This window comes from Colossoma macropomum, unplaced genomic scaffold (assembly GCF_904425465.1).
Source record: "Colossoma macropomum unplaced genomic scaffold, Colossoma_macropomum, whole genome shotgun sequence".
NCBI classification, from domain to species: domain Eukaryota; kingdom Metazoa; phylum Chordata; class Actinopteri; order Characiformes; family Serrasalmidae; genus Colossoma; species Colossoma macropomum.
The window spans coordinates 14,415,281-14,436,760 of NW_023494804.1; the positions used below are offsets into that span (position 1 = coordinate 14,415,281).

General features: G+C 39.3%; 2 protein-coding genes across 3 annotated transcripts in view; both read right to left on the reverse strand.

Annotated features, from left to right (window-relative positions):
• The window catches only part of LOC118824465 (membrane-associated phosphatidylinositol transfer protein 2-like), an 86,210-nt gene extending 83,269 nt beyond the window's left edge, over nucleotides 1-2,941 (reverse strand). For both annotated transcript variants that reach the window (XM_036594636.1, XM_036594633.1), the window contains exon 1: nucleotides 2,350-2,941. The gene's annotated coding sequence lies outside the window, so the exon portion shown is untranslated. The remainder of the gene's footprint in view (nucleotides 1-2,349) is intronic.
• Nucleotides 2,942-4,741: 1,800 nt separating this feature from the next.
• The window catches only part of LOC118824666 (M-phase phosphoprotein 9), a 28,803-nt gene continuing 12,064 nt past the window's right edge, over nucleotides 4,742-21,480 (reverse strand). Inside the window, exons 14-24 of the mRNA XM_036594974.1 lie at nucleotides 19,930-19,977; nucleotides 18,575-18,639; nucleotides 18,356-18,457; nucleotides 15,236-15,343; nucleotides 14,470-14,630; nucleotides 13,204-13,371; nucleotides 12,273-12,393; nucleotides 12,062-12,162; nucleotides 9,157-9,374; nucleotides 5,306-5,374; nucleotides 4,742-5,212 (exon numbers count right to left, since the gene is read on the reverse strand). Of these exons, the coding sequence (XP_036450867.1) occupies nucleotides 5,111-5,212; nucleotides 5,306-5,374; nucleotides 9,157-9,374; nucleotides 12,062-12,162; nucleotides 12,273-12,393; nucleotides 13,204-13,371; nucleotides 14,470-14,630; nucleotides 15,236-15,343; nucleotides 18,356-18,457; nucleotides 18,575-18,639; nucleotides 19,930-19,977 (1,263 nt within the window). The 3' untranslated portion in view covers nucleotides 4,742-5,110. The remainder of the gene's footprint in view (nucleotides 5,213-5,305; nucleotides 5,375-9,156; nucleotides 9,375-12,061; nucleotides 12,163-12,272; nucleotides 12,394-13,203; nucleotides 13,372-14,469; nucleotides 14,631-15,235; nucleotides 15,344-18,355; nucleotides 18,458-18,574; nucleotides 18,640-19,929; nucleotides 19,978-21,480) is intronic.

Genomic DNA, 21,480 nt, shown 5'->3' on the forward strand with positions numbered 1-21,480 from the left:
GCTATTTATTTAGCCAGTAAGCATTTGTGCTCAGAAAAACGATAAGAATAAATACAAATAACATTAATATAATAAGTAGCAATTACATACATTGATCTGTTTGTTTACCATTTCCAAACTTCTTGAGGAGGCCCAGTATTTGTAGTTATCATTCAGCGCCTAGTTTGATTGATCAGTAGGATGAGTGGGGCATCCGCCTATTTCGCCAACAGCAGTTTAGCCCTGTCCATTCACACTGAAGCTACAAGAAGCATTTCATACCAGACTGCTTTCTGAATGAGGCACAAGGCAACCCATTAGAACAGAACTCATATACATACCGTCTGAAAGGCACAGTGACACAGACAGCCTGTTTAACTACAAAACAGTTGGTTAAATGTAAATAAAACCATAAAGCAGTGATTTATAACTCTGCTTCAACCCCTATTTAAGCAGCACAAAGACGAGATATTTATTGTTTTACCGAATTAACTTTGAAAACATACGCTCATTCTGAAATTGCTGCCTCAATGTGTTTCAAAAAAAGTTGGGACGGGGGCAATTTAAGATTAGAAACATTGTAAAATGTTCAAAAAACATCTTGAACAGGTGATTGAATCATTCTTGTATATAAAAAGAGAATTCAGTAAAGGTCCTTTATGAGCAAGGAAGGGTTGAGGCTTGCCACTTCACCAAAAATGCATGTTCCTCAACAAGGGGTTGCAAGGATCTTACATATTTCACCCTCTCCAGTGCATAGTAACGTCAAAACATTCAGGTAATCTGGAGAAACCTCCATACATAAAAAGCAAGGCCAAAACCACAATGAAAGCCCATGACCTTCAACCCCTCAGACTGCACTGCATAAAAAACAGGCAATGCTACTGTGCTGGATCTCAGCACATGAGCTCAGAAACACCTTGCCAAACCGTTGTCAATAAACACTGATCATCCCTGCATCCACAAATGCAAGTTAAGACTGTACTATGCACACGGGAATTTGTAAGTCAACAATGTACAGCACTGCTGCGTCTGATCCACTCGCACAACGCAACACACAAACACACCACCACCACATCAATGTCACTGGAGTGCTGAGAATGATCCACCACCCAAATACCTTTTCTGTGGTGGTCTTGTCCATTAAACAACAGGGTAAAAAGGATAAAAAAGTATGCAGAGCAACAGATGGACTACAGCCTGTAATTGCAGAACTACAAAGTGCACCTATATGGTAAGTGGAAGCGACAAAATGGACAGTGAGCGCAGATAGAAGGAGGTGGTTTTAATGTTATCTGATTGGCGTATATGTTAATACAAACATGGACCCCTTTAAGACTCTGAAGCACTTTGAAAGGAGCAGATCTGAGCCTTCTCGGCCTGGAAACCCAACAGCCTCAGGTGCTTAGTATGCACAACCAAAAAGGTCTGCTATCTTTAACAGCTAGGCAGCACACTGTGACTCTCAACATGGCAGAGACATGAATCACCATGACACAGAATGATAGCATGAACCCAAAATCCTGCACCTCACACAGCCACACATCACCTGAGATGAGACCGGACGGACGTAGCCTACCTGCATCCACCCCGGGGATTCATAAAGCTCTTCCATATCTTCTGACAGCAAAGTATTTACCTTCACATCAGATCCCTGACTTGCCTTTGAGGTTGGAGCTTAAATCATTAAGCAAGGGCGCCTGGTATTATTTAGCCCAACACTTTCTGCTCTTTTTTTTGGTTGTGCCTCTTCTTAAACAGGCAGATAATGACAGAGACGGACTGAGATGAAACCATGCTGATTGAATAGTGGACCTCAGCTTAAGCAGTCAAAGGACATCAGCATCCAGTTAACGTTAAGTTCACTAGTTAGCTAAGTACCTGGGTATATCTGGGCTCAGGTGAGTAGCTACCAAAGACTTTCCCCAGGATCCAAACTCCACTTTTCCTTTGACTATAAATGTCTCATTTAACGAATAATATTATTTATCAAGATACCCAAGTTACTAACTCGGTTAGCCAGCAGGGCTGATTCCGCCTCCGCCCCCTTGCAGAAGTGGAGGTATCTAATGTTAGATCCTTTCCTTGCACTTTGCACAGCTTACCAGTACTAACCTAGAAATTTAAGAACAAAATATGAGTTACGGTATGTACGGTTAATAAACATATTTGGTAAACGTTGAAGTTTTGTGAAAACAGGCAAGTTCTTGAGTCCAAAAACAGCGAGCTGGCTAGCAGGTGACCGTTAGCGTAGGGCAAGTTAGCAGTCTTAACGTTACATATGGCTAGCCGGCTAGGCTAGTTTTGCCGTTTCTCCTTTCCCCCCACAGCGCAGCGTAAGAAAACAGTTCGTATAGCTTAGTCACTTACCTGTACTGTAAAAGGGGCTTTTCTAGAGGACTATTTGTGAGGCATGTCCATTCGTTTGGCACATTTCCAACTAAGCTAGCTCCTGCACATCCTGAGGGAGGTCGGCGTCGGTGTTTAGCAGCCAGAGAAACGCAATGTCCCAACTGTTAGCAGCTCGCTAGCAGCGCGCGTTCGCCTACTATAAAAAGGTAGCTGGCTCGGCAACAACCCAGCAGCTAACGTTAGGCGGCTTATCCTCTTCCATGTGGGAGGGCACAGGATTCTTTCCTCGTGGTTTTATTTAGCCAGGCGTAAACAGTGAGTGTTATGTAGTCCAGGTCAGACCTGCTCGCAGCTCCAGATGTGATGTGCTGTAATGCAGTAATGTGTGTGCGGCACTCGGTGCTGAAGGTTCCGTAAACTTCAAACCCACAGAGCGTTTACTCAGCGGGTAAGGTGAAGTTTGGTGCAGCCTACTTGAGTCTCTCTGAAATGAGCTTTCCGCCGCTCTGTGCCCAGCGTTTCATCCTCTTAGTTGTCATTCACCTCAACGAGTGTGAGAGCATCACCTCTCTAGTGACGATTAAGTTCTTCAGTCAGCCTCGTCCACCCTCTTCACTCCATTTCGTCCAAGTTTCTTAAGCTGTTAGTGCTCCCTAGTGGTTGTAAACCTGTTTGTCATGTGGAAAACGATTTACATTAGCATCTCTCTAGTGACGATTAAAGAGGAACTCCACCAAAGTTATGAATAATTCAGTCCTTGAGATGTAAACAGAGTCATTCAGAATAGTTTGGTGTGAAGTGATTCACTGTTAAGAAACTTAAAGACTCAGATTTCTTTACAGTGGTGGTGATAAGAATCAGGGGTCACGATGTCTACAACACAAATATAGCCATCTTATTTACTATCCAACCAGTGAACCACCTGTGAATCTACACGTGTCTTGAGTATTATAAGTAATGCTGATGGAAAAGTAGTCCTAAATCTGAAAAAAATAAGTTTTCTTTGGGGGCTATTTTGCCTTACAATGCCCTGCATGTATACCTCTGCCATGAATGGATTAAAACACATTTAAGCCAAAATTATATCACAAAACTATCATAAAACAATGTCACAGACACCATGTAGCATATATATAACCATTACATATAATAACCTTCTGTAAAGAGAGCTTATAGAGGCTTTAAACACCGGACAGCCGTTTGGTTCCTATCACCACCACTGTGAACAATTCTGACTCTGTAGGTTTATCTAGAATGGAGCATTTCACATCAAACCAGTCTGCACCACCACTGTAAATAATTCTGACGCCTAAGTGTCTCCAGAATGGACCATTTCAGCTTGAACCACTTTGAATTAGCTACTTTGTTTACATCTTGTTGACAGAATGTACTGACTGACTGCAAAAGCTGAGATTTAAGTAATAATGAAATATCCAGAATTCATTGTGTTTCAAATAACTGGCTGTGAATGAACTGATCATATTAGTGAATAAATTAAGAAAATAGATCTACTAGTTAAGTGATCAGAGGAGATGGTGGGACACCTATGAGTAAGATGTCCTTTGGGCAGTCAGCTTTTTAAGCCAGAGCAGCTCTCACTGTATGTATAATAAAAGTTTTTTCAGCTAATTTAAAATCATGAATTAAAAATGATCAAAAGTGTCATCATAATATGATAATCATTCTAACAGCTGGCATCATGCTTATTTTCATTTCATTTTATGTGTTGTTTTGTAGTGTTGTACGTATCATTAATATTTGATGTAATTTTATGAATATCTCTGTTCTCTGGTACCTGCTCAGGAATTACTATTAAAAAATTAGTCAAACTGGCTAAACTGGCACATTCGGCTTTCGCCCATCACCCTGAACCACCATACATCACAGCTGCCAGCATTGTTTTTCCAGTATGCAGTATTTTATTGAGGATCATCATGGTGCAAGAGTAAATAGTTCCAGTGAGCTACAAGGACAATGAAATAGCCTAATTTGTTACAGTTAAAAGGAATCATTAAAATCGCAATTGTTTTCAGTTTTTCCATGCATTACAAAGGCATTCCGTTCCAAGTTGCACAAAGATCTCAAAATGTTGAAAAGGGTCCGCCTTGTAAAATAGTGCGTAAACAATCGGTGCTGGTTGAATATTTTCATGAGGTGTGGAAAAGGTCGCAAAAGCAACGATGGCTGGAATGTCTAAAAGAAGAGGAAGGTGAGAAAGGTAGATAAGAGCGTGAGGGTTTAGCAGAACCTTCATCAAGTGAGTTATCAAGGCCTCAAAAATCTATTTGACTTATCAAATATTCACAAGCAAAATGGCTCAACTCAGAAAGCAAAAATATAAAAAAACATTTTATATGAACACATGGCAAAAATGAATAAATAAACATTTCAAGTACAACTGGAATAAAAAAACAAGTTAAGACAGAGTGAAAATGATTTGCCCTTCTGGACTACATTGTCATTCATTGTATCAGCAGCACAATGAAAAGAAAGAGGGGAAAAAAACCTGAATGAGTCAAGCATACAATTTTCATATTTTCATGATATAAAAAAGTACATTTCTTTTTTTACAAATCTGGGTATTATTAAAATATATACTTTAAAAATGTGAGATTTTTTACCATGTAGTAAAACATATAAAAAATATCCTACAATAACAAAAGTAGAAATATTGAACATGTACACACTAGATTATGTACAGTGGAGGGGAAAAGACTGCCCTGTATCAGACTCAAAAGAAAAACATCCCAATCCTCAGAACAGGAAAAAAGGATTGCTGCTATATGTTGGAAGAGGAGCGAAGGATGTTGAATCGTTTCAGAGTCATGCGGATGGATCCCAAGTCACGGTTCACTTTCTCCAATCGATTTTCTAATGTCACCTGAGGAAAAAGGAAATGTTTTCATTTAAACAAATCGGTCGCAGCTCAAATAAAATATGAATGGATGGAGAGAGCAAGCTGGCCTGTCTATACCTCGTCTAGCCTTGTCTGCAAGGTGACCCTGGCCCCAGCCCCCGGAATCCGACTCAGTGCTGCCTCAATCTGTCGAAGGGAGAGAAATTAAGTAAGTATTTGGAGGTCGACACGTAGCACCATTCAGCAAATTAATGAAGCCGCTGGTACTAGGGACAGCTGAGCCCTGAAACAACAGGGCTCCGAATTAGCACTTCTCAGCATGAATAGGAAGGAGGGGGAAGACTCAGTTCTAAAAATAGAGATTATTAACTGGAGCAGAATTCAGCACAATAAAGCCAGGTTATGTAAGGATCACATGCAAAGTGCTGAGGTGGACTGTACAGAGGGCTGATGCCATGGAGCTGAAGATCCACTCTGACCAGAAGGACTGTAACAGACATTCTCTCGAGCCATATGTAACAGAGCTCTTAATCGTGTGCAACTACAAAAAAGGCAGTAGTCGCACGCGGGCAAAATTTGCACGCTATGTGCAATACTGAACATTTCTGCCCAAGCTATCTCCTCAGTGTAGTCATGTGAGGTTTGAAAAATTCGAACAAGAAGCTGGTGAATAGCTGACTTCAGCTTCATATCACCAAAGAGTTAGTGGTGGGTGATAATAAATAATGGTCTTATACCATATACCTTAATGTTTTTTTTGTTTATTTTGTTTTTTTTTAATTTGAGGGTTGTCCCATTTCGTAGGGCAAGATTTCAACCACTACCCCTTGTAACTCAGTTCCATGGGGTTAGGGTGACACTCGAAAACAAGGGGTAGGGGTAAAAAGAAGAAATGAAATTGGGCATTACTGTGCCCAATCTCACTTACTAAATAAAGTTGAGCCTTACCTTTACACAATAGACTGTTTTGCATCCAGTTTTGATATCTGTGATGTACCATACGCAAATTCCTGCTGGTGTGGGTTCATGCATGGATTTAGTGTCTTTTAAGAACATATAAAAACGCTACTTGGTACAGTTTTCCACAGGATATCTGTAATGTTTATGACCAATTTGAAAATGATCTTGGTAACTACTGTCACGCCAAAAAAGTCCCATACACAATACATTCGGCTGCTTTCAAGTACAAAACATGTCCAAACATTGAATTTTATTGTAATTTTGTTCACCCTAACTATCTACCTAGCTATCTTAAAGGGGAATTTCACCAATTTTTAAAATGTCCGTGTAATTTAATCACTGAGCTGCCATCAGAGTGGTTTGATATAAAATGCACCATTCTAGAGAAATTACCAACTCAGATTTCTTTACAGTGAAAATGAAAGGAACCAGAGGTCAGAATTTCTATAATCAAATATAGCAATTTTATTTCTGCGTTTCTATGTAGGCCTAATACTGATGATAAAATTGAAACCATCAACTCAATCAACTATTTTGTCTCTTGCCTTAACATGCCCTGCATGTACCTTTCCACCATGAATATATTTTAAAAAATACATTTTAGGCCAAAAGCTTATCTTAAAACTATCATAAAACAGTGTCTCAGACAACATTTATAAATATTTCATATAATAACTTTCTGTGAGGGAGGTTTCAGACATCTGGTTCATATCACCACCACTGTGAACAATTCTGACTGGTAAGTTTCTCTAGAACAGAGCATTTTGCATCAAAGCACTCTGAATGACTGTTTACATTTCAAATTAAAAGGCAGAATTCCCCTTTACGTGGATGCAATTTATGTTTAACATTGTCTTTGTCCACATAAAATTACACTTTCTTCTGTCATTTTACATGTTTGAACAGTTGTACACTTGGACAAACAGATATTGACTTGATTTGGGCCACAGAGAAACCCCATTTCCAAAAAAGTTGGAACGCTGTGAAAAATTAAAAACAAAATGCAATTATGTGCAAATCATTGAAACCTTATACTTCATTGAAAATGCTTCACAGACAACATATCAAATGTTGACACTAAGAAATTTTATTGTTTTTTGAAAAATAGATGCCCATTTTGAATTTGGAACACGTTCCAAAAAAGTTGGGGCAGGGGCAACAAAGGCTGGTAAAGTTGTGTAATGCTAAAACCTGGTGGTTAATTGGCAACAGGTTAGTAACATGATTAGGTACAAAAAGAGCATCCCAGAAAGGCTGAGTCTTTCAGAAGTAAATATGAGGAAGGGTTCACCACTCTGTGAAAGACACAATCAAACAGTGCAACAATTCGAGAATAACATTTCTTAACATAAAATAGCAAAGAACTTTTGCTTTTCATCTTACAGCACATAATTACAGTAAAAGATTCAGAGTATCTGGAGAAATCTCTGTATGTAAGGGACAAGGCCAAAAACCAGTATATGCTGGCCATGATAACGCAAAGAAGAACCCGTATACAAACAGGATCCAGGAATGCTGCCACCTTCTCTGGGCCCGAGCTCATTTAAAAAGGACTGACAGGAAGTGGAAAAGTGTCCTGTAGTCCATTTGTAATTCCTTTTGGAAATCATGGACACTGTCCTCCAGGCTAAAGACCACTCAGCTTGTTATCAGTGCACAGTTTAATAGCCAGTATTCATGATGGTACAGGGGAGCATTAGTGCACATGGCATGGGTGACGTGCACATCTGTGAAGGCACCAATAATGCGGAATGATATATACATGTTTTGGCAACATATGCTGCCATCCAGATAACCTCTTTTTCAGGGAAGGCCTTGCTTATTTCAGCAAGACAAAGTCAAACCACATTCTGCACATATTACAACAGCATGGCTCTGTATTAAAAGGGCACTAAACTGGCCTGCCTGCAGTCCAGACCTATCACCTACTGATAACATTTGGCACATTATGAAGTGAAAAATACAACAAAGGAGACCCTGAACTGTTGAGCTGCTAAAATCCTATGTTAAGTAAAAATGGGAAAACATTTCACTTTCAAAACTACAGCAGTGTCTCCTCAGTTCCCAAACGCTTACAGAGTGCTGTTAAAAGAAGAGGTGATGAAACACAGTAGTAAACATGCCCCCGTCACAACTTTTTTGGAACGTGTTGTTGGCATCAAATTCAAAATGGGCATGTTTTTCAAAAAACAAAGTTTCTCAGTTTCAACATTTGATTTGACTTCTTTATACTATTTTCAATAAAATATAGGGTTTAAATGATTTGCACATTGACTTTTATATAACCTGGGTTTATCTGTACAGTTGGCTTCAAGGAAAATCAAAGGAGCCAGAATCTTACATTCGTAAAAATGAGATAGTGGATTCAAACACACAAAAATCACTGAGAAACACTGGTCATAATTACATCACCCCACCTCCCAAAGTACAACAAATCCTACTCGTATAGTACTTAATCCAAGCTGACCTGATGGCATTGAACCACTGACAATCAATCTCTGCACAGAAGTCAGAAATGAACATGTCCATTTATGAACTTTTCTATTTAATGCTATGCAACTGCCCAGCTGGTACATCAGATTGCTTAAAGCTTAAATAATCCAATCAAGGGCAAATAAATTATGAGCTAATGATAAAATTCACAAAATCCATGCAAAGTCACAGATAATAAAGCCACGTTCTTGTTTTGAATTATTTGCCGGGGGTTAGGTTGTGTAATTGGCTAGGACCACTGCTGCATTCTAATCCATAAAACCCATGGAAAGCTTTATACACACTGTTACCAGTATGAACACACAGGGTAAAAGATACCACAGAGAGAGAGAGAGAGAGCGAGAGAGCGAGAGAGAGAGAGAGAGGAGAGAGAGAGAGAGAGAGAGGAGAGAGAGAGAGAGAGTCATTTTTCCATTGTACAGCATGCAGCGAGCCAAATCTTGCAGGAAGCAGTTTAAAATGGGTGATAAATCACCATATTAAAGGAGACGGACAAAAGCGAAATCTAGGCTCACCTGCTGTTTCTCCAGCGTGAGCTCATCAAACAGCTTTTCAGCATCCGCTAGTGAATGAATCTGAGTCTGATAGGAGAGGCTGCCATCATCATCAGGGTCGTGGAGCAGCAGGGCAGAGTCTGCAGCCTCCTGCTCCTCCAAGCCCGACGAAGTGGCATTCTCCTCTGTCTCACTGCTGTCTGCTGGATCTGCTGACCCTGTCCTGGGCTGGGTATCAACTGTGAAAAGGAAAAAAGCCTGTTAATAATACAGTAGGACAATAACAAACATGGCTGTATGTAGAGCTGTGCGATATGGCCAAAAATGTTATCACGATAAACAAAATTCATATAATTCACAGATTATTTTTAGCTGTCTGGTGATGAGTGCTCGGCTATCCCGTTACAAATGCTAAACAAGTGGCCAACAACAGTGCTAAACTCTTTAGTTTCTCAACAACATCAGTTTAGTACGAACAGCGAACATTAGCTGACTCGGTACGTCAGTGATGGATCACACCGCCTTACTGCAGGCGCTCCTGCCACATCCATGTCAGAGCACATCACATTATTCAAACACCAGCTAGCGACGACTGGGTTTCTCTATTCTAACACCAGACAAACAGAGTCGTCCTTTTAGGTACGTTTAAACTGAAAGCGGTGCTTTTGTGTCTTGTTTGATGTACAGTATCATCAGTTCTCTGTGCTGTGTGAGTGACGGAGCGCTGCTTCAAGTTAACCACCTGCTAAAAACAGCTAGCCTGGAAAGACAGCGCTCTCCTGCTTTCCAATGCCTCACAGCTTCCTCAGTTTACTTTCGTTTAAATCAGGGCTGCAACTTGCATGAACCCACTTCTTTCTTTCACTTTCGTTGCTTGGGAACGCACTAATACTAAAATATGACTTTTTGAGTGCTGTAACCGCGCTTTCGTTGAGAGGAGCAGACGCGATTTAACGCTGCTAAAGCTTGTTAGAATGTTAGTAAAGAGGTGAGTTTGCTGTAGGACAGTGTAGTTACACCACTGATCTTGTCACTCACACTTGGTCACAGGAAAACAGATCGCCGGTCGCTCCACTCAAACAGGGAATTTATAACTCCATGTTTCAGACGTTACTAAAGACTCAGTTCACTCGTCGCCCCTCCCTCTCTAATCATGTAGAAAAACTCAGAAGTGCGCCCTCTCCTGGCAACAGCAGAGTGGTGTCATTTTCTTTGCAGTAGAAAACGCCACCAGGGCTTTCGCTAGAAGGTGGAAGTATGAGAATGGTGTATTATATTGAAAATTTATCAAACCTTTCTTATCGTTCTATCGAGGAAAAGTTACATCGTGATAATTATCGTTATCATTTTATCGCCCAGCCCTAGCTGTATGTGCTACATCCTAGTCTTTTTATATGTCTGTCAGTGAATATGTTTTAGGTACCAAACAAGTGAGGTATATTGTTTGGTTTTAAAGTTCTCTAGCATGTTTGTACCTGCAAGCAATAGCTTTGACTAACTGTTAGAAATGGACCAACTAGCTGTCCACCAAATGCACATGAATCGTGTCAGCTGCTTCTGGAATTGTGTTCTTTTATTCTAAATAACAATCCAGAGAGACTAGTTTTAGACTTGGTATTCATGAAAGTAACCAAGATGCTGTACTACATCCAGTCAAAATCCAAGTGTCCACTCCAAGCTGTACAGACAGGCCTGACTTCTAAGTCAGCCAGTCAACTTTAAGATAAAAAGTAAGATAAGGTAAAGCAGTATGTTGTAGTGTTGTAAACATGCCTACTCCCATCTTACACAAGGGCTACTAGAAAAATCCCCCTCTGATGATTTATTTTGAAGATGAAAATAACTGGTTAAATTTCTCCTTTAACAAAGAAAAAACATTCGACTACCAACTGAGGCTAGTGATATGTTACTAATGCTAGCAGGTACCACAGGCATATTTATTAGCCTCTTAATCAGTGGCTAGCTGTCAGGAGTGTTATTGGTATTCCCAAAGGTTGCGTAAAATAGTTGTTCAATGCATGCTGGGTATTGTAGTCAGAGAATATTCTGACAAACAAAAGGGACTGAGGGGTGCAATGCTGCGGTATGCAACACAACATAACAACATATTAAATGGTAGTTTTTCAGCCAGAACACCCCTTTAATAACAGAACAGAAATTGTCACTTTTATAATATATAATTCAGACAAATGTATCAGAATGTATTAATTTTGTATATAATATAAAATAACAGATGTAAATGGGCTTGATGTTACAGTTATAATGTGAATTTTCATCAATGTTTAGTGGAAAATATTTTCAATGTTTTCAATCTGAGATGATACTACCCTCGGAATTGGGGAATATAATGATTTATTGTTATCATGATAAATTACATCACATCAGTAAACATTAAGTAAACATTCTTGTCGGTTTAAAATTTAATGCATTTTTAGTATTTTTTTTTATTGAGGAACATCTGGTGCTTTTTGTCTGTTTCAACTATTCAGAAAAATCGTAAAAACATCTTTAAATTTTATGAAAAAGAAAGACAGTTAATCTCCTAAAGGTGTTCCACAGAGAGTTCATAAAAATTAATTCTAATGTGGGACAGTAAGGACAGTAGGATAAAGGTAAAAAATCCACCTAATGCCTAGTTGCTCTAAGGCAGGGGTGTCCAATCTTATCCACAAAGGGCCGGTGTGGAAGCAGGTTTTCACTCAAAACAAGCTGGAGCACACTTGATTCCACTTGTTTAATCAGTTGGTCTCATTCTCCAAACTGCTGATCAGGTGATCTCCTGCTTTGTTGGAATAAAAACCTACAGCCACACAGGCCCTCTGTGGATAAGATTGGACACCCATGCTCTAAGGCAACCTTTAGGCTAATTTGCATAAAATTACTTAAGATAATAAAGATATATAGATGAATACAAAGACATGACTACCTTGTGGCTTCTCTGTTTGCATGAACTGCAATCTTGTTCTTGAGCTGGGCTGAGATGGCAGCGATGAGCTGAAACCCCTTTGATCAAAGTGCAAATCAAACCTAAAACCAAAGGAACAGTCTTAAGTGCTGAAGACAGTCCAAAAACCTGACAAGTTATATTTAGCTAGTTTGGAACTGTTAAAGAGTGGCATACCAAAATCAAACTATACCTGTTATGCATGTGCTGTTGGCAAGGCAATGGACGATCAAATGCAGTAGAACAGTTTTCTGTTGGGCAGCGTTTGGGACTGGACTTGGCTGAGAGTGGCTGAATCAGAGTTTCTCTCTTAGCTACCATGATTGCAAAGAAATACATAGAATAAATTTGACAAAGTTCTCATCATTCAGTCAGCCATACCAAATTAAACAGAGCTGTAGCAATATATTGATCTGAAGCTGGCAGTTCAACTGCATAGATTTTGTAATGTTAGAATCAATTATTATTTATATAAGTTTGGATACACCTGGTCAAATTACATTTTGTTGATTTTCTAAGTGGACATAAGTAATTCTACATCAGTATTGTTTTTGTCAAATTGTATGTACGCTAAGTACATGAAAAATTTTAAATTAAAATTGTGTGTTAAATTAAAAAAGTGTGTTCTCTGTAGAGGATGTGTTAACTCATTTTCACTTGGAGAACAAACAAAACATCATTTGACCAGGGGCGCCCAAACCTTTGCATATGAATGTATTTTAACATTCAATAAAGTGTGCTCATAAAATTCTCAATGTAATACCCCTCACACCCAAAAAGGTCAGTGTATTGTTTTTGTCTTTTCTCTACTACTGTCAAATTTTTAATGTGTACTTACTGTGTAATACACATCTGTCTTCAGTGTATTTTTAAAAATTAAATAAAATAAACAAAACTAAAATAATCTAACTGTAACAAATTATGTTTACATTTGAAGTTTTAATGTTGCATTGAACTGTTTCCTAAAGAGGTTAGAGATTTACAGTCTTAGTTTTCAACAATGTGTTCAAGGTTGGCTTTCAGTGACATTCTCAATCAACGTTTATATGTTTTACGTTTATAGGTTATTCAACAGTGTATGAATCTTTAACTGGACCTGTGCAGCACTTGAGTTTGCTACTCACTTGGTGTAGAGGGAGGGCCTGCCCTCTGTGCTCTGGGGGGTAGGGATGAGGAGCGGTGACCCTCTGGAGAAAGGCTTCTCTGAGCCCGAAGCACAGCACTACCCCTCTCCAGCAAAGGCTCTCTTACACTGTCTAGAAAAGCCACTGTGGGTCTTCTCCTTCCTAATCCTGCAACACAGTGCAATAAATATGTACAGTAGTAATGCATCAGCAGCACCATCTAGAGCTTGAAATTTGTCAGAACCCGATGGGACCCGTCTGCTGGGCTTGGGTTAGGTTTAAATTTCACATTCAGTTGCTCACAGCCTGCCTCCCACTTTTAATAGATTTTAATTGACATTTCCCTCTTCTTTAGTTTTTCTTATTTTATTTCTTTCCTTCCACTTTCATTACTTTGATACACTTTGAACCTTTGTTATATGTTTAATGTGTTGTATATAATATACTTAATGTAAAGAAATAAAGCTTTAGGATTAAACACGTCAAGGTTAGCATCTGGCTATATCAGCATACTGTGCAGTGTATTATGGAAAGTTTATCTAGACTTAAAACCCTTGGGATGTTGTTCAAAAGCACTGCTTGACGAATGAATCTGATGCAATTGGCCGTGGAATTTGAACCTAAATCTGTTCAAGCTGTTCAAAATTATATTAGTTTATATTATTTATTTATGATCTATTGATGGCTATTATTGTTGATACACTGTAATTTATCTGTCACCATCAATAGAAGTATCAGGTTGTTTTTTCAGCACTTTGGGTGATAATGGGCCGGCCTGGGTCAGTTTCAGACAGACTTTTGTAGGGCTGAGACTCAAACTTGACTGTGTGTTACAGGTTGGGTAGGGCTTTTATAGAAAGATGTCAGGCTGTTTTCAAGTTCAGACCACAATTTCAGACCTGAAAAAAGCTCAGCACCATATGGCTAGCTTTTATTTCAAGAGAAATGGACTGACATCAATAAACAATGAATTAAAAGAACTTCTCCAAAACTGTAGTGAACACATATGCACAAATATATTTCTGAGCTATATGAATCAGACTTACTAGCCCAGTGGTTCCCAATCTTGGAGTCCCTCTGTCCTGCATATTTTGTTTTCCTTTCTTTAACATACCTGATTCAACTCATCCGCTACTTAATAAGCCATTCTTAAGTTGAAGTAGGTATGTCACAGCAGCGAAAACACTAAAATGTGCAGGGCAAAGACACTCCAGAACCAAGGCTGGAATCATGAAACTAGAAGAAGGAGAAAAATGCATATCCTACTGGAATAGCTAGTCTTTGACAGAGCCCGTCCCTCAGTGGCTTTGGTCTCCTCCATCTGAATCAGAGCCTTCATCATCGGTGTCAGTGGAACATCCCTCTTCTTCAGCTCCTTGGCTGTGGGCTGCTCTTGGAGTTGCTCTCTCTCTGGGGGAGACAGGCGCCTAAGTAGGGAATGGTAGCCCAAGTCAGAGGAGTGCATCATTCTCAGACATCATCTAAAATATGTAAAGGGGAACTATACTGTTTTTTAAAAAATTCTGCATAGTTCAATCTCAAGTTCAGACATGATAGGAACCACAGGTTGTGATGTCTACAACACAAATATAGCTACTGTATTTACGGCCAGCTGACCAGCACATGTCCAGGTTTTTATAGATTATGTTGATAATGGTAAAATACCGGTAAATCTGAAAATAAAAATATGAATACAAAGACACGACTGTTTGGGACTATTTGGCTGTAAAACACCCTGCATGTACCTCTCTGCCCTAAACGGATTAAAAAATACATTTTAGATCAAAGCCTTATCTCAAAACTAGCATAAAACAATGTTTTGGGTCAAGTCGTGTTTGTCGCATTTTCATAACCAATTCATGTAATAACTATCTGCGAGGGAGCTTTCAGAGGCATTCAACTCTTCAAACATCTGGTTCCCATCACCAACACTTTGAATAATTCTGACTCTTGATTTTACTTGAAATCAAACCTATTTAATGGTCTGATTCTAATGCTGTACTGATGTGACAATACAGGAGTGAAAACGTACGGTCTTCCATGTAGTCCTCCTTTGTCAGATACTCCATTCTTTGTGCTGCATTCTGCATCACGCTGCCTTTTGCCCGGTGAAAGTAGAAGATCAGGATGGTGAAATAAACTAAAAAGGAATATGAAAAGCATTAGAAAAAATAATACAAAAACATAATACAGTTGTCCCCAAATTGTGTAAGAACTTGCAAGCTTTCAGTCAACATTAGTAGGACAGCCTACCGTCTAGTATACTGTTGGGTAATTGTTAGCACAATCTAGATATCTGCAATACTGATATTGAGATCGACTGATGTGTGTTTTTGGGGCCGATACTGATTGCCTTTCAGCACGATCAGCTGATAGCCAATACGGATTGAGTGTGGGGCTGGACTACTAAGTCCTATTTACAACAAGCATGATTTTTTCAGACAAAAAAACGATTTTAGCATAGAGAGAGCTTCATTTAATGGCTCTGCTTCTGCTTGCTGCTCCTTTCATTAAAAAGGAGCCAATTAACTCTGGTTAAATACAGTCACTGCAATGTACTCACAGTAATTCAAAGCCTTTCAGCTCTCGTCTGCCATATGCTGTCTTTAGCCTCCGCATTTTTTAGGCAGCGCTGCTTGTTGTATAAGCTTCTGCTACAAGAGTTCTGCCGCCATCCTGATGCACATTTGTTTGGGATGCAACCACGACAATGGAGCCTGATTTTAACATTTCAGTACAGCGCAGAAAATAATTTGTAAGGCTCAGCTTACACATTTACGAAACGTTGCAGTCCATCAGTTTCAGACTCAGTCGGCTTTAATACACTTGGCATGCATTTTTTTGGACATAAAAATTGGACTTGCAGTCAAAAGTCAAAAGGTCTGTTTTTCCATCTGGTGTTTAAATTAGGAACTGCAGGGTTCGGTGACAAAGGAGCCTCACATAGGGCTGCAGCAATCCTTAAATATGGCTCATATATTTATGTCACTGATCAGCTCTCAGGATTGTTTAAGTTAGAAAAATATCGATCGACAACTGAATGCATATTTGGGCTAAAAAAACAAAAAAAACAAAAGAACTTGCCCGATACCGATATGATCGATCGTTACATCTCTACTGATGTTGCTAAAGGCCAGAATAGGCAAAATTTTAGGAGTCTGTTTTTATTATGCAAACAAAGCACCCTAGCTTGATTCAGATGTTGCTGATGATCCATCTGTGGGACTGGGGACATGTCAATTACACGGTCTAACTAATGTTAACTATTTTAGTAATTTAAGCAGTGACAAAACATTTTTATATTGAACAACAAAATTCTGACAAGTCCTTTCCTCCGAAGTTACTGTTGCTACGTCTGTCAAACATTCAGGTCAGGCCACCCAGTAGCCTCCTTATCACTAGTGCTAACAGACGAAACAGCTCAGTAGCACAAAGGCAAATATAGAAGAAGACAGAGAAGTACATCTGAAAACATTATTATTCAATAATAAACTGGCTATATATGCAGACATGCAGTACTGTGCACAAGCACCTCAGCACATTGTTTGCTTGGAAAAACACCATATATCACTAGAATAGGTGCGAATGAACATAAATACAGTAAAAAGTGGCAAGAATTTCTTTGTTTTTAAAATGTAGTAGATATCTTGTGAGCTAGTTTAAAGAACAAAGTTTGGTTCCAGATGTCTGTCTTAGGCACCACAGGGATTTGCTGTTTTCCATTACCAGTGTACTTGATTTAACATCATGAAGCATTAATTAGCCAAACCAGGTACTGGATGGTAACTACATATAATACAGGGCTGCCAGATTTGGAAAGCGGTCAGCAAACACACTGACATATACACTGATCAGGCATAACATTATGACCACCTCCTTGCTTCTACGCTTATTGTCCATTTTATCAGCTCCACTTACTATATAGGTGCACTTTGTAGTTCTACAGTTACAGACTGTAGTCCATCTGTTTCTCTGCATACTTTGTTAGCCCCCTTTTTACCCTGTTCTTCAGTGGTCAGGACCCTAATGGACCCTCACAGAGCAGGTATTATTTGGGTGGTGGACCATTCTCAGCACTGCAGTAACACTGATGTGGTGGCGATGTGTTGGTGTGTGTTGTGCTGGTACAAGTGGATCAGACACAGCAGTGCTGCTGGAGTTTTTAAACACTGTGTCCACTCACTGTCCACTCTATTAGACACTCCTACCTTGTCCGTCCACCTTGTAGATGTAATGTCAGAGACGACATGTGCTGCTGCACAGTTTGTGTTGGTCATCCTTTAGCAGTGGTCACAGGACATAGTACCTGCTCTGTGAGTGTCCATGGGGGTCCTGTCCACTGAAGAACAGGGCAAAAGGGGGCTATGTAAAGAAACGGATGGACTACAGTTTGTAATTGTAGAACCACAAGTGCACCTATATAGTAAGTGGAGCTGATAAAATGGACAATGAGCGTAGAAACAAGGAGGTGGTCATAATGTTATGCCTGATCAGTGTATGCAAAATCAAAGTGTGTCGTATTAACATTTTTTGTATTTACTGTAACAATACATGTTTATACGTTACTGTAACTTAATGTTTTTCAGAACAAACAAATGGTTTACGTCCCAGCTTTTAAAATCGAATAGTCCCAGGTGCATAAAACATTTGCACAGAACAATACATGTTTGTCAACTGAAAATATGCCAATTTTCCACTATGTTTGTGCACAATTTCTATATGTGTGTTTAACAAAAAAAATAAAATAAAATAAAATGTGCCATAATGTTTGTACAGGCCATGATGTATGTTTTATTTTTACATCACAGTATTTTACCTCACAGTGTGTTTTCTGTAGAGGACATGTTCACTTATTTTCACTTAGAAAAATCATCAATGCATGTGATTTGACAGGGGCGGCGAAACTTTCGCATATGACTGTACCTTATTCAAACCAGAGAAATTTTTTAGCCACTGGGCTAAATGCAGTACTGGTGTGACAATAGAGGAGTGAGCATTAAAGCAGTAGGTTTTCATTTCATAAAGTGATAATTCTGACTAATTCCTGTCAATCATTATTTTGCAATCAGTCAATTGTACTACGTTATTATGCTTATATATGGATATGTATCCTCTTAGTGAGTGAACTCACAGTGCAACATAAATCTCTTACCCTGCTCCAGAAGGCTGTGAGTGACTGTGTAAAGCCTGGCGAGTTCTGGCCATGTTCTCATGTTCCAGCTGTTTAACTTGTGCTTCCAGCTTGGAGATTACCCTAGAAAATATTTAAATATGTTTTTTTTTGTTTTTTTTAAACATTTAACCTTTTATGCCAGATTTGGCTGCTAATGCAATGAATTATTTACACCACAAGTTTTTAAATTTCATTTACCTTTTCAGTTCCGATATTTGCTCATTAGCATCAAAGAGTTTATTCTCAGTTGAAACCAAATTGTTCTGTGTTCAAAAAAAAAAAAAACAGAAACACATTTACTATTTAACAACAGCCTCCATTTAGTATATATTACAGATACACTGATACCATTTGTTTTTCAGAAAGTACAAGTACACATTTTTTAGTACTCGACGATATCAAGTCCGATACCATATTGAGTTATCTACTTAAAATTAAGTAGCTGGTCGTGTAAATGAGTGCAATTTGCCTTAACAGTTACATCATTAAAATCTTTAATTTTAAATTATGTGCATTAGCTAGCTATGCTACATTGGTTACCTTTGATCGAGTGGCACTGCAGTGGAGAAGGGCGGCTTTTGTTCCTTGTTAGAAAAGCACTTCTATACCGCTGTAAGTTTAAACCCTGATCTGTCTCTTTCAACAACAGTCTCTGTAGCACAGTGCCAGCAGGAATCACAGCTGAGGCTAATGCATCTGAAGGTCTCACCTGTGGAGTTTTATGTCTCAAGTATTTTGTTTGGCTGGTTAAGCTGTAGTTGAATGTCCAGACAGACACTGTGTGATTTTAGAAATCTTGTTCTTTGGGGACTTGCACCATACATTTCAATAGGCCGACAGACAAAGCCTACAATTTATATACTCACACAGAACGGAAGCGATCCGTTCATGTTACATGAAATGCAGCCTCTACAGACAGCTTTGTCTATCAACACTTTTAAATAAAGCTGTTTCATTCAAAATAACATGCTGCGTGCCAAGTACTGGGCAAAGAGAAACTGAGCAGCGCTGCCAACACTGATCACTGAAACTAAAAGCCAGGCGGTGCTGTACACAGTAGAATAGTAGGGTCTCTCTACAGCCTACTTTAGGGGAAAACTTCACTGTATTAACGTTTATACCTTACTGTTTTATTCAGTCAAACAGAGTAAAGTTGGCATATACGAACTTTGCTAGGAAATGTCAACTTTTTGCCTCCGTATCTCCACTCATACTGGGGAAGCAGCCGTGACTGTGTGTTTAAAAATGGGCTAAAATCACATTGTGTAGGTTTGGCAGGAACATGCCGAGGCAAATAGTTTAAAGTGACCAGCAACTTGTTGTCAAACAGTTTTGTGACACTGTGTGAGCAGAGTCTCTTTCACTGTCAGCTTGAGTGGTTTGCTCATTAGTGCAGCAGCGTACGCTCAGCTTATGTCACATGGTATCAGCAGGTATCTTACGTTGGTATCGGTAAATTTTTCTGAGTATGAGAACATGGGCACGGTATCTGTACCAGTATAGAAATCAATGCATCCCTAGTATATATATTCAAACAATTCACATTTTCTTACCTTCACTGCCTCATGATCATTTCTTAAGTAGTCATATTCCTGAAGCAGCTGAAGAATAAAAAAAGCAATGAAATCAAACAACCTCAAGAAAAACAAGAAGGAGTTCCTTTTCCAACATTAGGCCAACCGTCTTCATAATATATGTCAGTTAGGGGTGTAACAGTATGTGTATTCATCCCAAACCATGACGGTACGGACGTTATCGTTGGGTGCATGCAGTCGTATGGAGAATACAAGGCATGTATGAAGATTGAGGAACATAATACGGAACCAAATATTACATGCATGAGTTCCACTCGGAAACCATCAGCTGTACGCCCTTAGTAAGTTAGGCAGCTATTAAGTTAAATAAAAGACAAATAAAATGAGACCTATCCCTATCTACAGGTTGCAGTAATTTTGTACCTGTTAAAGAGATTCAACACAAATTTTTATGTTTTCGTCGCTCACAAAATCACAACTGAACCATCAGTGTACACATTAAGTAATGGCACCCTGTCGTGTGCAGATAACTCACACTACAGGTTGTACTAACATTACCTCAGGGGGACTATACAACACTAGGTGAAAGAAACCGTAACATGCAATGTGTATTCACTGTCTGTTAAAAATAAATGAAAAGAAACCTAGCCTTATGCAGTCGGGTGTGTGTGTTGCTTGTTTCCGCCGTACCAAACTCGCACTGAACCGTGATGCCCAAACTGCGACGTGAACCGAACCAGGACTTCTGTATATCGTTACACCCCTAATGTCAGTGGTAATTAATTATGAAATATCACAATCCAAGCGAACAGTTTGAAAAATGCTTTACTATTTAGTAGGGGTGGGAATCTCTAGGCACCTCACGATTCGATTCAATTATGATTCTGAGGGCTGCGATGCGATTATAAAACAATTATCGATGCATCTCAATGCATCTTTTTTTTTCTATACAGCATTTCTACTTTCTCACTGTGTGAGGACTTGGTACTTTCAAAGCAAAGTATTTGTAATTATCCACAATGAATTTACTTCCAATATCTTTTATTAATAAAACAAATGGAAGTGATGTGGCAAATGAACTGGAAGGCTCTCATTCAGTGCTCTGGTTTGGAGCACATGAGACGCTGCTGCCACTCATCTGCGATAAAATGCGCCGTTACGGTGAAATAAGATCCAGTGGTAATGGGTGTCCACGCAGCACATTACAGCTGTCCTACCCGTTTTCTAGTGATTTTATAACTTCGTTTTCGGTCTCGTTGTAGAGACGGGGGCGGGGGGAGCCCTGTTTCGCAACGACTGAGAATTGGCGTGCAGACTGCAGGTAACTTTGAAACGATGAGTTATTCGCATTTATAAGCAGCGCAGTTCGTTTCCTGGTACGTTAAATCTGCAACGAGAGACTGTGAAACACTAAACAGTTGCAAAGATGAAGTCGCTTCTCTTTCGAATTTTGCCGTTCCACCTTAAATGGTGCCGCATTTACATTCGGCGTCTGAGTAAGAATTTAAGGTGGAACGGGAAAATTCGAACGAGAAGCTGGAGAATGAGAAGCAACTTCAGCCTCGTAAA